This window comes from Talaromyces rugulosus, chromosome VI (genome assembly GCF_013368755.1).
Source record: "Talaromyces rugulosus chromosome VI, complete sequence".
NCBI classification, from domain to species: Eukaryota; Fungi; Ascomycota; class Eurotiomycetes; order Eurotiales; family Trichocomaceae; genus Talaromyces; species Talaromyces rugulosus.
Window position 1 is genome coordinate 4,152,516 of NC_049566.1, and position 14,965 is coordinate 4,167,480.

Sequence of the window (14,965 nt, forward strand, 5' to 3'; positions counted from 1 at the left end):
ACAAGGATTATATATTACGTCTTTTGAAATTGTGATTTTTTGTTGGGGTATTGGTTGTGGAGTTTTGTCTTTGGACGATGGATACGAGTCACTCGTTTGGGGAGTTATAACAACTGGGACACGCTCGTTTGTCAGGGATGCAATACGTGTTGACAAACTTTTTTTTTTATCTTTTTTTCAATGTGCATATTGTCACTCGTTCATGTAGATGCAAATCTATTGGAGTCTGCTCTGGAAATTCATACCAGTACCCGTAACCGGACGCCGTACAAAACTAAACACCTTCTTCTTTAATAAATCCGACTTGGTTAATAACTCTCAACCTCAACACTGGCCGCGCCTGCGCCTGCTGCCGTGGACAGATCCGGAGTCCATCCACTCGGCCGCTCACTGCCTCGGACCAGTATACCGTACGCCGCGCGTTCGACCTTTTCCACACTGTTCTGCATGACCCCAAGCTTCTTGTGCATGTCACGCATCATGTGGCTTCTATGTCGTCGCGGAACATTTAGATTCTCCAGCATGGCACGCATATATCTCAGATCAACCACGATCCCCGCTTTACTCGCCGGTAGAGTCGGGACGGATTTCACGGCGTCGTCGCCTCTGTTGGTTGCATCATCGGATGTGTCCATCTTTTCCTCCTTTTCCTCCTTTTCCTCCTCTTTCTTAATCTGCCCGCCCGTCGACAGAGTCGTCACGGCGAATCGCATCATCTCCCCTGTCAGATCAAACACGCCCATTAGATAGTCCTCCTCGGTAACCATGACTCCTGCCGGCAGCTGAGAAGTGATTTCATCCACCGTAATCAATCGCTGCGTTTCGATGTAGTGCTGAAATGATACAGCTTCGATATACTCTTGGATTCCCCCCGAGATCTGACGTTGGTATCGCCAAGCGTTTATCCCCGTGATATCCGGGACGATGGATCGGAAGAGATCTAGGATTTGGTCCAGACGCGTTTTGTTTTCTTTCGCGATGGATGGCGGTATTTGCGTGTTGACTGCTCGTAGACTTTGCTTTTGTTAGAAATAATGTTCCAACTTGAAGAGAAAAAAAATACGTTGTCGAGGGTTTTTTTACCGTTGTAGTGCGAAGATACTGCGAATCAAAAGTTAGCAGTTGAACAACACATTGGAAAAAAAAAAAAAGGACCACGCACATCTTCTTGCTCAATGCAGTGATATCCCGAGACGCCTTGATAACTCTTTCTCGCCGATCGTGATGTTGATCTAGCTCGCTGCGAAAGTTCTCAAAGACAGACTGGAACGCGGATGCTGTATTATCATCAGCCATGCTGGCGGCGGAGTCGGCTGTGCCTAGGACACTAGGATTCGAGTTGTGGTTGACAATGTGCCCTTCCAAAGACCTTTTAGAGCCGGCCATGGGGTTGTGAAAGATTACTCGGGGAAAAAAAAAAGAAGAAGTGATGCTTTGGATGTAGAGAAGAAACAATTGAAGCTATGCGGTGCGGGACAGGAAATTGTGAGTGCGGGGAGAGCTCCGATTCGGGTATAGCGTGTTTTCCCTGGTCTGTACTCTGTAATCTGTATAGTACTATAGTTGTCTTGGTAGTAATGCATGTTTTGTAAAAATAATATTATTTTTATTTAAATTATTCCGTATCAGTTATTTCTGATTATGCGCCAGTCGTTGCCAACATCAATCACATGTATTGTGCTTCTAGCTAGAAGGATTACATGTAAATTAGACTCTCAAACCACACCTACGCATCTTTGATACACATTCAGAAAATATTGCACCATATAATTAGGATACAATCAAATTTCAGTGACAGGATAAAAGAAGAAAACAAGTCAAAACTCAAAATCAAAAGAGGGCAAATAATCTGCTCACCTGACAGTTGATAGAAAACGGACACGTCACAATATCATCGGAGTTTCTCTACTTCCCTTCTCACCTAATAGTAACTACTAGTACATGTCGATCTACATGCGCACCAAATACTAGTCACCGGGATATACCTGGTGATCGAAAAATTGATCGATGGGGAAATTGCTAGTTGCATGGAATGCGTTGCCTTTTCTTGGCTGGAGTAATAGCAACATCTATGATTGGCTGTTGACTACTATGTACAATATTTGCAGGGTACTGGAATGTTGCAGATCACACACGACAAAGGTTCCATTAACTTGGCAGTCGGAGGAAACGGAGTTTTGTACAGCAGTAAAAACAGAAACAAATCGAATAAATTACTCCTGCGGCTGTCGAAGCGGTTGAATTGCTCCCTTTCTCCGGCTGAAAACACAGTACGTAGTAGTAAATCATCCATGAAGGTAAGAGTCTTTTCAAGGGCCGGTGTATGTAACGTCAACTTCGGAAGAGCTGGGGACCTCAACATCGGTCAACACAACGTTGTTTTGCTGAATATCCAAAACATCGGCGCCGTCGGTGCCCACGGTGGACCCGTCAGAGACTCCAGCGGCCGAGTTGGTGAATTGGATGGTGCCAAAGTTGGCAAATGGCACCTGGCTGCCATTCGAGTCAAAGTCTTCGACGATCCATTCGGCATTCTGGCCTCCGAGATTGGAGTCGGACGAAGGCGCCGTCAGATCCTGACTAACCTGCTGACCGCTGGTCAGGTTCTCGATCACGCATGTACCGGCACTGCTGCTGCTCGACGAGACGGACACCTGGATCACATCACCAGCACTGATGTCGATGCCGGAGAAGTCGTAGGCGTAGTCCGGGAACCACTCGTACCAGGCATCGTATGAAACATCGCCAGCCGTGGAGATAGTAAAGTCCACGCCGGTCTGGAGAATGGCCGCAGAGTAGGTGTCGCCGTCGATTCCAACCCAGGCAGAGGCAGACGAGTCGGCAGTGGCGCCTGAGGGCAGTTGGGGAGTTGGCACAGTGAACTGGGCGCTCACCGAGGTGAAGGTGGTGCCGGACGGAGGCGCGGTGAGGACGGCGCCACCCCAGTTAGAACTGTAGTCGACGTGAGTGCGGTTGGCCTGCTCAATCCTGGATTTCTCGTCGCCGGTCAAGGCCGGAGCAGGGATCTTGGGATGGGTGAGACGCTCGACTCCCCGTCCGGTACGGCGAGAAACGCGAGAAGTGAGGCCATGGCCAGAGGGAGCAGCAACAGCAGAAGCTGCGAGCAGAAGTTGGGCGGCAATAGAAAGCTTCATGTTGACACTTGATCACAAGCTTCAATATGTGAGTTTAGTTTATCGATTCTGCTGTGCTGCTCAAGGCAAAAACAGGTGCAAACAGTATGGAAAGCGAGCCTGGCGGGGGAGCACATTCCACAGGGCCCGGCGACATTATATACCACACACCACGCCTGTCGGTACAGAGAGCATTTACTCCGGCATGGCAGGAGGTCCGGAGCGATCGGCAACAAAAAGCATTTTCGCGCAAATGAGGGTTGTACATACTACGCAGTCAATCCAATCATCCCGCAAGCGGGAACATGGAGATGGTGGATTAGGGCAAGCCTTTTTGGGATGGCGTGCTGGCATGCCGCCGTGCGTTAATCAGTAGAAGCCAATCGAAATAGAGGCTAAATAAAGAGAAACCGCTAAGGAGATAGTAGTAGACAGGCCCAGATTCCACCGATCCCAAAGTTTTGCGTCCGGCGGTGATTTTGGCCTCGGCTAAAGGCATTTAGGGCTGGCGTCCGGCCCCTTGGTGACATGCAGCAAGGCGCCCCGTTAGGTAAGGCGAGCTTGATTATTACTCTAATGCTTCGTACGTCTACCCATGCCTTTCTCAGGTCATGGATAAGCTAGGTGATGAGTTCGAGGGGCTCGGACTAACAGTCGCAGCGTAGCTATCCAGGAATCCAGCTGCTACGAGCGACATCGCTGCAGGCAAGCATTCGACCCTGCGTGACCACTGACCAGGGGTCAGACGAGATCGAAAGATCGGCGCTGCTAAATCAGAGCCTAATCAAATACGAGCCTGTCTGTCTGCGTAACCAAGCAGATGGCACGAGGACTCGCATGCTGACATGGTGGCGCACCCTCATTTCCAATAATTATTTATTGGCGTTTAGTACATATCTACAGTAGTACGTACTACCTCAAGTGTATTATTGCTGGTGGTGTGGTACTGCATGGCCAGCTTTTCCATTTTGAGTAATTTTGCGAGTCGTAGTGATCAGGTGAGAAAAAGCTAGTATCGCCACCTTTCAAAGTTCATGTATAGTATTTATTAATACACCAGTTCGTATAAGTAGATCGTGCTAGATAACTTGAGTTTCTTTCCGATGCTGGACATACAAGTGATTTTGCCCTAACCCGCGAACCTCGCCGAGGTATACGTTACGTACCTTTGAAGCTTGGTCAACGTTTCAGATTTCTTATAATCGCGTCCTTAGCCCTGATGCAACCACGTGTTAAGCCACAGGTTTGTAATCCAGCCTACATACCACGCGGCACATGCTATAGAAACCGTCGTTTCTAGGAGGCGGTCCGGTATGTCGCACATTCTTCGCGCGGTTTTTTCTTTGTTCAGCAAATCTTCGCCTTAAAAGTGGCATGCATATAGCACACGTATAGTTTTGTTATTTAATCTCAATACATATCAATTGATGCCCACTGATCAACTAGTAGATGGCATTGGGTTCGATGCTGTGTCCGGTCAGAGAGTAAACCCCTTCATAGTGTATATATATATTTTGAGGTGATCACTGGATTTCACTCAAATTGCTTTTTTGACAAAAATTTACTGAATGAGTATTCTCTCTATTTTACATATCTATTCTTAAATAATTGATAGCTCGAGGCGTTTATGTGTATTTATGTGTAGAGTTGACTGGAATAGTTCATCTCCTTGGCCGCGGGCTATATTTTGGCATATCTCTGCGTGTAAACTACATGTAGAAAGGCTAAAAATTATCTTAATGTCGCATTTACCGAATTTAAATTATAGCGCCCCACTTCGATTACAATATCCGTATTGTCAATAAAGAAGTAGTAATAGAGCGGCGGGCCCATGACGTGCAAGACCGAAGATTACGATGCGATATCCTTCGGGAATCCCTTCGATTTTCGGGCCGCAATAAGTATGTAGATATTGAAGCTGGATGACCATAAACATAGAGGTGTAGTTGGCAATTTTGTTGAAAATAATCTATTGAGACTTAAACTATTATCTACTTTGTATTGACTACATTCAAGGAGGAAAAAAAAAGTCTACAATCTCCATCCCAAAAGGCTCCATCCAGCTAACCGGCTTCCTCTACAAACCCTCCATACCCACAAAAGCCCCCGCGCTGGTCGTTGTTCACCCCGGGGGTGGTGTCAAGGAGTAAACAGCAAGTCTCTACGCTCGCAATCTTTCTGAAGAAGCCGGCTTCATCACTGTTTGCTTCGACGCTTCGCACCAAGGCGAAAGCGGGGGCGAGCCACGCTTTCTCGAAGACCCATCGCAGCGGGTTACCGATGTCTTCAGCGTCATCGATTACCTTTCACAGCTCGACACTGTCGACCCAGACCGCATCGGCATCCTGGGCATCTGCGCTGGCGGTGGTTACGCTGTTGCAGCGGCCAAGGCGGATCATCGCCTTAGAGCGGTTGCGACGGTTAGTATGGTTAATATTGGCGATATGTACCGATTAGGATGGTATGGCGACGAAGATGCCTCGAAGCATATCGACACTCTGAAAATGGTCGCGAAGCAGATCTGAGCTGGGTGTTGCGCCGTATGTGCCACCGCAAGTGGACGAGAACACGCCAAAGGACTTCCAGGAGGCCCATGAGTACTACCTAACGCCACGCGCCCAGCATCCTAGGGTGGCAAACAAGATGCTTCTTCGGAGTTTACCGCCTTTGTTCAATTTTGACGCATCCCATCTGGCAGATTTGTACCTGACGCAGCCAGTGTTGCTAATTGCCGGGGAGAATGCCGGGTCGAGATGGCATACAGGGAGGCTAGACAAGTTGATTGGGGGTACTAGCACAAAGGTTACGATACCAAAGGCCACACATATGGATCTTTATGATAAATCGGATTTTGTTGGACCAGCAGTGAAGGAGGTGGCCCAATTTATGAAGACCAAGTTGATTTGTTTATTTGTTGATTTTTTTTTTAAACTTAAGAATTGAATAATTACATACGAAATCGCTTCATCTCGTCTATTGTCCAATACTTTCTCATATTCTCCGCCCCAAGAGTACGAACCTCGTCATCCAGATGCTCCCACAGCACCTTACCAAACGTATCCATGACCCCCTTCATCTCGGACAGCCTAAGCTCCTTCTCCCCAGTCCTACAAGCTTCCAAGTACTCCTCCAACCGATCCATGCCCTTGTGGATCTCCTTGTGCTGTTTAAGCAGATCCAATCCATTTTTGAACTGTGGCATCTTCTTGGCAAGGTTGGGGAAGACGTGTTGCTCCTCGATGCTGTGATGCATGTTGAGCTGCGAGGTGAACTCCATCCCCATGTTCATGAACTGGCGGATTGAGACGCCCGATGGTCTTTTATTGGCGCAGCAGGCGTCGTAGAGTGTATTCCAGGTGTGCCGGAAATGGTTGTGCTGATGTGAATTAGTAATATTTCTTCCATTATACCAACACTAAGCATGAAAAGGGACGTACAAAATACTCCATATGCTCAGCCAACCGGTTATATTCCCGAAACTCCGATGCCGACAGCTTAGGAAGAGCCTCGGTCTCTTTCGACGGAGCATCTGGGTTGGTACTCATGGTACTGATACGATGCCTGTGAGCAGATAACTTGGCAACCGTCCCAACCCTGACAGAGTCCAAATACCTGCGTTGTGGGATTGATGAGGGTAGTATCTGCCGAGTGCAAGTGGCGATGGCTCGCAGTTTGCTCGCTGGCCCAATGCAACAACGCATGTATGTTCTTGTCGGTATGGCTGAGCGACTATATCATCTGAAATCATAATCAGATGAAAAAAAACCCCTTCCTTTTTAAGTTGAGAACGCTGATACCTGATTACAAAGAAATTAATAATAATGAAGATATTTTTAATCCCAGACGCTGATTGGCAGGCGTGGCTGTTGTGGGGCGGCACAAGCGAATCAGATATGCGTACAAGATATCGATTTACAGTTTACAATTCATGTCTGATTATTATAAAGGCAAAGCAGCTCAACGTATCATATATATAATTAGCCGGAATACACAATGGGGGCAATGAGTCATGCATGGATATATTTCCTGAGCATCAAGTATAGCCTGTTGCTTTTCATTGTCTTATATCAGTTCTTTCCATAGGTTGTATATAGGTAGTTGATTAAAAGGCCATATCTTAGGAATTAAAGAGCATAGATATTAAACAATAAAGTAATGAGGTTCATTTTTTTAAACTACGAAGACCAAATTCATTAGAGTAGGAAGTTTTGTTATCTGTTGTTGCTTTTTTCACCCTAGGAAAACTTTAGGCACGAATGACAAGACTCCAATTCCATCACGATATCTCCCAATTTTCAGACCCTGTAAATACCCGCCTAGGCCTCGACTAGTTGCTGGGAAGTTCCACCCTCCTTCTCGCTCCTCTGCTGGCGAGAACCTTGATATAATCCGAAATTCCACAGCCGTGTCTATTCATATAAGCGGCTGCCTGGGTGATTGCCGACGGAAGAACGTCAATTTCGCCAAGAAGTGTAATGGCAGCACCTCTGTCAATAGGCAGGCGTTTTTTTCTAAGTAATGTCTCGAGTATTTTTATCCCAGTCTCTGGATCTGGTTTTAAGACTGTCACCTTGTGAAATGACTGCAGTGGTATAGATAGTTTTTGATTGCGTGAGGTAACAAGACAACGACCCCGCAGCCCATGAAACGGAGGGAATGGCTCGAGATGTCTCTGAAATTCGGTGCTGGGTTCGAACTGCAACTGCGCAGAAAACATTGCGGTATTAAACACCTCTATATCATCACAACCATCGAGAATAAAAAGCCACTTCCCGTAAGCTCTTTGGTGGAACTGGATTTGAACTTGCTCAATTCCTAATCCAGGATGCAACCTTTTGATCTCAATTGACCTTGCGATCTGTCTGTAGGACCGCTGAATATAATCGGAGGTAGTACATGAAATCCAGAATATCGAGAACTCAGGATGTTTGTCTCGGATGCGATGTGCCAATTCAAGGGCAATCTGAGTCTTTCCGATTCCATCTGGCCCATCCAGAATGGCCCTACAAGGTCCATTCCGTTGCATGACCCATTCTTCAAGGTTTTTGAGCTCATCACTCCGGCCCACAAATCGTGTGTTTCGTGAAGGAAGCATCCAGTGGCGTAGACGACCTACAAAACATGTTTAGTATACTGAAAATTGGTCATGATTTTACTCCTTGCCTGTAAACGAGTCTCGATAGTCCAAGAAAGCCCTGGCAGCAGAAGCGCCATTGGCTGCTGCATAGTATTGCCATGTCGTGTTCCTGTGACTGTCTACATAGTCGCATACCCCTTTGATACTAATACCTTGAGGGTGACATGTTTTCTCTGATTTATTAATGAAACCAATCACGCCATATTCTTGAGTAAGTTTGTCACGGTATTCTGCAGACTTGCTGGTTATCTCGATGGGCATAACTTTCCCAATGTGCGCAGTTACTCGGGCTTTTTCTGAGCTGTCTCGACGACGAATAATTTGCTTCCTATCATTACCGAAGAGTTCGTCTTCCAAGCCTGGGTGTCGCCACTTTATCTCTGATTGCTGGAGTTGGTAACGGTACCGCGATATCTGGCCATTAAATAGTTCAAGGTCCTCAGTCTCATTCAGGCTGTTAAGAAGGGTTCGAACTTCTGGAATTGAGCTTTTCGGGAAATTTTCGAAGGGCCGTCTGCTAGGATTATAGTCATGATGATATCTAATCATATTGTTACTGACGATAACATCACCTAGAAATATTTCGTTATCTCCTGGTGGATATGGAGCCCCTCCGCAGGTACCCACGATCAGGACAAGTTGTATTTCAGGGTAGTCGGGCAGTGAGTCTGAGATAAATTGCTCTGCAGTGTCATCTTCACCTTGGTAGTATAGGAGAACATTATTGTTACCGATTCTTCCCTTCAAAAGTGAGTCGAGATCTCCCTGTTCTTCATCAGAAACCTTGCCGGGGTCATCGTATATTTCGTCAAAGAATGTATACACAGCCTCAAACACTATATAAGACTCGCAGAGAATTGCGACTGCAAAATCGTCGTTGCTTTTAGGTCGCAGTTTGCTCTGCTGGGTCTGGGAGGAGGGCTCAAGAATGGCGCCTGGTAAATGCCGAACCTGAGCATTCCCAAGTCTCTGAAAGTCATTGAAACCGATATCGTCAAAATACGTGTCAGCGGTTTCCCTAACATCACAATGCTCCTCTCTAATTGGATTCTCATCGAAGGTCAGGGGTGCTTCGCGTAGACTCTCATCAAACCCACTTGGATATGAAGCGTCAGAACCTTCGGCCCTCAGATGGTCTTTCTCTTCATCATCAGTCTCAGAGGGTTCTGTTTTTAGCTCTGGGCAATCGAATCTCGGAATAAACTTGAAAGCGAGATCCTTCAGGTGCCACGCAATGTGCTCGTACAAGCCTTTCTTGGTGTTGGGGTCATTCTTCGAGATCAAAGGCTTTAGAAAGTCTGGAACACATTCGCAGATGGGGCAACAGAACTCATCCTCCCGGGCAGGCCATTTCTGCCATCCCAGAAAAAGCATCTCGAGTTCATCCTCAGTCGGAGGCTTTCGACCGGGGTGGCTGGCCGGGTCCATCATGTGTTTCCGGAAACTCTCACGTTCGGTAAACTGAAGTACAGTGTCGTGACCGGTGTCACAATCCCAGGTGTGCGTGTGAACTTTTCTGTTCCACTGAGGTGAATGACTGTTCTCCATGTGGTCTATCCACTCCTTCATGTTGGAGAAAAAAACCAAGGGATACGTGCAACACTCTGAGAGACAGACATAAGGCTTTGTATCTCCATCTATATGGTTCCTAAGAAATTGTCAAGCAGATTCCAGCAAAACAAACGGGTAGAATGATTATACTTACTTCCAGTACATTTTATCTCCTTTTAGTATACCAGTGCCGAGCAGTTCAGAGCAGTATGGGCACACGCAGAAATCGTGACGTTTAAAAATTTTGGGCATTTCGGGATACGCCATCGAGTATAGATGGGCTGAATATTCATCGTTTTCCAGGAGGGCCTGAAATGGATTATGACCGAGGTACTTTTTCTTGAAGCGCCGTGCCGTCTGAATAAAACGTATGCGGCGTATTACAAGAGATGTAGCAAGCTGATCGCGCAGATATTGTCTAGCGTTCGGGAATAAGTTCCTCACGAGGGTGGAGGCATACTGCTTATAATAATCGTCGTCAGTATTGGGACGGATTGAGAGTGTATACTTGTCGGGGCGATTAAAGTGCTGGTCGATTCTATCCCACATGAAGTGTAACTCTCTGACGGAAAAATCGATTGCCCACGTGGCGTGTTCTTCTGTCTCATCATAGTTACCCTTTCCGTTAACTGAATGTTTGATAATTAGATTCGCGATGTCATATCCACCGATTATGCTTGAGACTTACAATATTGAAGACTTATGGCAAGCACTTCGAGGAGATCAATGATCGAGTCCTTGGCATCCGAGTAATCCTCTAAGCGATCATCAAGACAGCTATAGGTACCAGACAGAGCCTTAGTCTTGTAGACCCAGTAGTTAAAGCTTGTTTCCATTTTTTCAATGAAGCTTCTCGTGTGCCCAGGGCCCATAGACCCCTCGGTCAGGGAGCCAAAAACCGCTCTGCACTCAATAGCGGTAGAACTAATTTTCGGTTCTGGACTGCTTTTTGCCGCCATGCTGACACTGTCGTCAATTAGTGCTTTGGAAAATGTCGGGCTTGGTAATGAGCAGTGTTGACGGCTTAGAACAGCTGTTAAGAGCAGGTCAGGATGAGTACACGATTGAGGAACTGACTGGAAATTGTCAGCTTATCTGCATGATAAATGAACAAAGGAAACAGCGTCATAAAGCGAACCACAGCGAACTCTCATATCCCTCAGTGTGATCCTATTGGGCTTTTCAGATCCGCTTAGGTGTTTTTAATGCATTGACTAGCCAATGTATCTTGTGTATTTTCACCATGAAACGTATTAATCAAAGGATTCTGTAAATAACCAGGTGAGATGATAATGGAACCGTATTAATCAAAGAATTCTGTAAATAACCAGGCCAGATGATAATGGAACCCTGCACATGCATGATACTGAGAAATAGTACAAGTTCAGATAGTAGCCGAGATCTGGGACTAACTATACTGGGATTAGACGATCTACATACTTGCTGATTTAGGAAATGATGAAATACCTAAGATCAGGGCAACTCCACTTTTATACCCATTTCAGTGTTGACTTTGGGCATCAATGCATGTCTAAATTACTACTGGCACGGCGGTTAAAATGTTTTCGAAAAAAGGAAACAAGCAACCAGTAAGATGGTGGGCTAACCAGCCACTAATTTCTGAAGAGATTACCCTAAGATCTGGGGATTTATGGGCCTTGATCAGAAACTTAAAAAGGTTGGCAAAAAACGCCAAATATAACCGCATTTCTGTCTGATATCTGACGTCAGTCAAGTAAAGCCGAATCAATTGCAGTTATCTTTGTTGAGTGGAAGTCGACCGAGTTTGATCGTCCAGGGGATCAGGAAGAAACGGTTTCAGGTTTTAACGATGCACATCCGGGTGCACTGGAGTGTTTTTGTTGCTGTTCATCCTCTGTTCCAGAAAGCTCTACCCCAGACGTGCAGAGGCTCTGTACACGATGTTGATGTTAAACTCATTCGTGAAACACTCGTTTCCGTTTCATTTGTCCTTCCCAAAATCGACCTAAACTACGATCTCGAGAATCCTAGGCATAGTGCCATTTCAACGGCCCTAGTCCCTTTGTTAGAATTTCTAGAAACTCTTGTCAAAGAAGAGGTGCTAGAAATGAAACATAAGGCTGCGATCTCTGAAGAGGAGTCAGATGTGCGAATGGCATCAGACCTTTTTTCTTTTCGTCCTAAATGCAGCTAACGATCTTGTTAACAGTTGTTTGCCAAATACCCGAAACTAGCCATTCTGAGGAGCATGGTGAGGTGCTCAGAATCCAATATGCCATTGACGACACGACTTGAAACGTATATCAACTATATCGATCCCGAAAATTCCGGACAGAACGACCTTCCCCAAGTGGCAGCGATGATGAACAATCTCAAGGACAAATTCTTGAGCGAATCGCTTGAAGCTCTGAAGGCGAAACTGGCGGATGCTGGTAACCTCAAAGAACATGAAATACGTTTCATCGAAAGAGCAGGCCGTCTGAACTCGACGTCTTGTTCATTGTTCAAATGCTTATGAAGAGCATAGGCTGTTCTAGGGAGCACCCAGCCAGGTTGCATCTCTCTGGTTTCGACTGCAATGAAAATTTCGAATTATTCGTTATCGAATGTGAAAAGCAAGATTGGACATCGACTAACTGCATATTGTCAGACCATTGTCCCATTTATGTCCCGATGTCTCGCTAACTGTTCCTATAGTACCCCCCCTGAAAAATGCAGCCCTCCTCTCAAATATACCCTCCGCACTGGTCAGCAATACGGGGCAGCCAACCCCAAAACTATGCACCTAGCATTCAGCAATGACCATTTGTCGAACGGCGAGAGGTTTAAGCCATCGATATGGCAAGGTCCAGACTTGGATTCCATTCCAACACTTTACGATTTATTGCATCCAAAAAGAAACGATGATGATGATACCTTGACCTCTAAGGCGGACAGTTTTGTGCATGAGGATCAAAAATTTGTCGAGTTTCTTATTGCATACTCGTTGCTCAACCTGGATGCCAGCGCATGGCTGGGTACCGACTTGGATGTCCAGAATATCTTTATTCTTGCTACACCGAATCTCGATAGACGGTGGAAGCCACACGTTGTGTGTAGCCTCAAAAACGAAGTCCTTTCCGATAAGACCTACGATGTTATTTCATCTTTTGGTATCCTTCTCATGGAGATTGAAGCAAAGCGGTCTGCAGGTCTAGGAGCCAGGAACAATGGATGGGAGACAAATCTCTCTCCCAAGGACGCTATGTTAAACAGGATTGTGCAAGATTGGGGCCGCGAAGTTGATAACAGATATATAAATGTTGCTACTGCATGTTTACGATTTCGAGAGCTGTCAGAGACCTTCTACGATCCACTCTTGCCCGAACGCATGAACGACATTGGAACGTTCTACAAGTACATTCTAGCACCATTGTATCGACTTGTTACACAGCAGCATGACAAGATCTCTCTACTTTGTTTAAGGAATTTCCTGACACCCTCCATGCATCCCTCGTCGCCGGGCAGAGCATCTCCAACCAATCCACTTCACTTCTATTTGACGACTGCGACAAACACGACGATAGGTGTGGCTCTGTATTGCGAACCATATTAACCGGGATTCTACTAACAGATGCGAACCTGTTAGAGATATCAAAAACGCAGAAACTTTCATGGAGGCGATTAAGTTTTTCGGCACCATAATTAAGAAAGCAAGAAATTCCTCAGATTCTCGGAGGAAGAAGATACGGATAGCAGTGATTGATACTGGCATCGACGACGAAGACGATATCTTGATCAAAGGCGCCCGAGACTCCGGTCGCATCACAAATTGCCGCGGATTTACCACCGGTAACAACGGCGATTACAAAGATGTCAATGGTCACGGCACGCATGTTGCAAGGCTAATATTACAAGTGGCCCCAGAGGCGGAGATTGTTATTGCCAAGGTATCTGACGGTTCAACCATGAAACCATCAGAGTATCGTCGCATAGCACATGTTAGTTCTTCATCTTAGCACCTTTTGTTTTTCTCTTCTCGCGTACGCTGACTATACCAGGCCATAACATGGGCTCATAGGGAGATGAATGCGAACATCATCTCGATGTCTTTCGGCATCGAGTATGACAGCGAAGTCGATGAGGCTATCCATGCGGCATACAAAGATGACATCGCCATGTTTGCCGCTGCCTCAAACAGTGGTGGCAACAGAGACCGACCGTATCCATCCAACAGGTCTAACGGTGTGATATGCGTTCATGCCAGCGATGGCCTTGGAAACAATGGTGGAATTAGCCCATCGCCCGAAAGAAAGTTGCATAACTTCTCCACCCTGGGCATCTCCGTCCCATCGAAGTGGAAAGGGAACGACGTGCTGAAATCGGGCACTTCGTTTGCAACTCCGATTGCGGCAGCTCTAGTAGCAAATGTACTCGAGTTTTCCAGTCATATATGTAATCCTACCGAGAAGCAGAAGAGCCGTCTATGCGCGTTTACTGGCGCTCGTGACATTCTACGTCTCATGGCCAAGGAAAGACAGGAATACGATTATGTTTATCCTTTCCATATAAACTGGGATGAGAAGGAGCAAGAGGATATTGTGAGAAAGTTGTATAAGATTGCTCGCGGCCAACCAATATAAGCAATTTGGTGGCATACCTCTACGGTTCGCCTATGCTTAGAATATCAAGGGTTGAGATACGGCAATGATCTTTACTTGGCAGTTTTTCAAAGGGATGAGGTCTAATGAAAATACGAAAGAAATTATTGAGATTCCAGCCTCGCGCTTCTATGCGTATGAGATTAATCACCCTGGTTTTGAATTAGACGCTTCGGTGTACCCTCGTTAATTTGAAGAATATCCCAAGATAGCCAACACATTGGATTTTGTGATTACATTCTTTGTGAGAAACACTTGTAAAAAAATAAAGAAAAAAGACGTGTTTCCAATACTGAAAGAGGTTTCCACACTAGGACCTCAGCACGTAATGATAAGTCGATGAGCCCAAACTTTGGCTACTTTCTGTCAGGTGATTATACCAAAGCACTCTGTATTTTACTTTTGACTGCTTAAACGAGGCTGGGGGGGGCAACTGAATTATACCCCACAATAGGCCATGCTTGAGCAGATATCTTCCCACAAGAGGGGAAATTGCCCAGATTTCAGCAAAGGAATCATAA

At 46.0% G+C, this 14,965-nt stretch overlaps 6 protein-coding genes across 6 annotated transcripts; 2 read left to right on the top strand and 4 right to left on the bottom strand.

Moving 5' to 3' along the window:
* Positions 1-308: 308 nt before the first annotated feature.
* On the bottom strand, positions 309-1,386 carry TRUGW13939_11737 (uncharacterized protein; the record flags this gene model as incomplete). Its single annotated transcript, XM_035494842.1, has 3 exons — positions 309-1,014; positions 1,084-1,101; positions 1,163-1,386. The coding sequence occupies 3 exons, from the start codon at positions 1,384-1,386 to the stop codon at positions 309-311; spliced, it is 948 nt and encodes a 315-aa protein (XP_035350735.1).
* A 923-nt stretch (positions 1,387-2,309) lies between these two features.
* On the bottom strand, positions 2,310-3,155 carry TRUGW13939_11738 (uncharacterized protein; the record flags this gene model as incomplete). The annotated part of the gene is made up of 1 exon (XM_035494843.1): positions 2,310-3,155. The coding sequence occupies one exon, from the start codon at positions 3,153-3,155 to the stop codon at positions 2,310-2,312; it is 846 nt and encodes a 281-aa protein (XP_035350736.1).
* Positions 3,156-4,965: 1,810 nt separating this feature from the next.
* On the top strand, positions 4,966-5,659 carry TRUGW13939_11739 (uncharacterized protein; the record flags this gene model as incomplete). The annotated part of the gene is made up of 2 exons (XM_035494844.1): positions 4,966-5,035; positions 5,289-5,659. 2 exons carry the CDS (start codon positions 4,966-4,968, stop codon positions 5,657-5,659), a joined length of 441 nt encoding a protein of 146 aa, XP_035350737.1.
* Positions 5,660-6,081: 422 nt separating this feature from the next.
* TRUGW13939_11740 (uncharacterized protein) lies at positions 6,082-6,679 on the bottom strand (the record flags this gene model as incomplete). Its single annotated transcript, XM_035494845.1, has 2 exons — positions 6,082-6,510; positions 6,572-6,679. The coding sequence occupies 2 exons, from the start codon at positions 6,677-6,679 to the stop codon at positions 6,082-6,084; spliced, it is 537 nt and encodes a 178-aa protein (XP_035350738.1).
* A 782-nt stretch (positions 6,680-7,461) lies between these two features.
* On the bottom strand, positions 7,462-10,658 carry TRUGW13939_11741 (uncharacterized protein; the record flags this gene model as incomplete). The annotated part of the gene is made up of 4 exons (XM_035494846.1): positions 7,462-8,246; positions 8,424-9,919; positions 9,977-10,451; positions 10,511-10,658. 4 exons carry the CDS (start codon positions 10,656-10,658, stop codon positions 7,462-7,464), a joined length of 2,904 nt encoding a protein of 967 aa, XP_035350739.1.
* Positions 10,659-11,653: 995 nt separating this feature from the next.
* On the top strand, positions 11,654-14,426 carry TRUGW13939_11742 (uncharacterized protein; the record flags this gene model as incomplete). The annotated part of the gene is made up of 5 exons (XM_035494847.1): positions 11,654-11,950; positions 12,014-12,294; positions 12,502-13,380; positions 13,433-13,784; positions 13,845-14,426. 5 exons carry the CDS (start codon positions 11,654-11,656, stop codon positions 14,424-14,426), a joined length of 2,391 nt encoding a protein of 796 aa, XP_035350740.1.
* Positions 14,427-14,965: the final 539 nt, after the last annotated feature.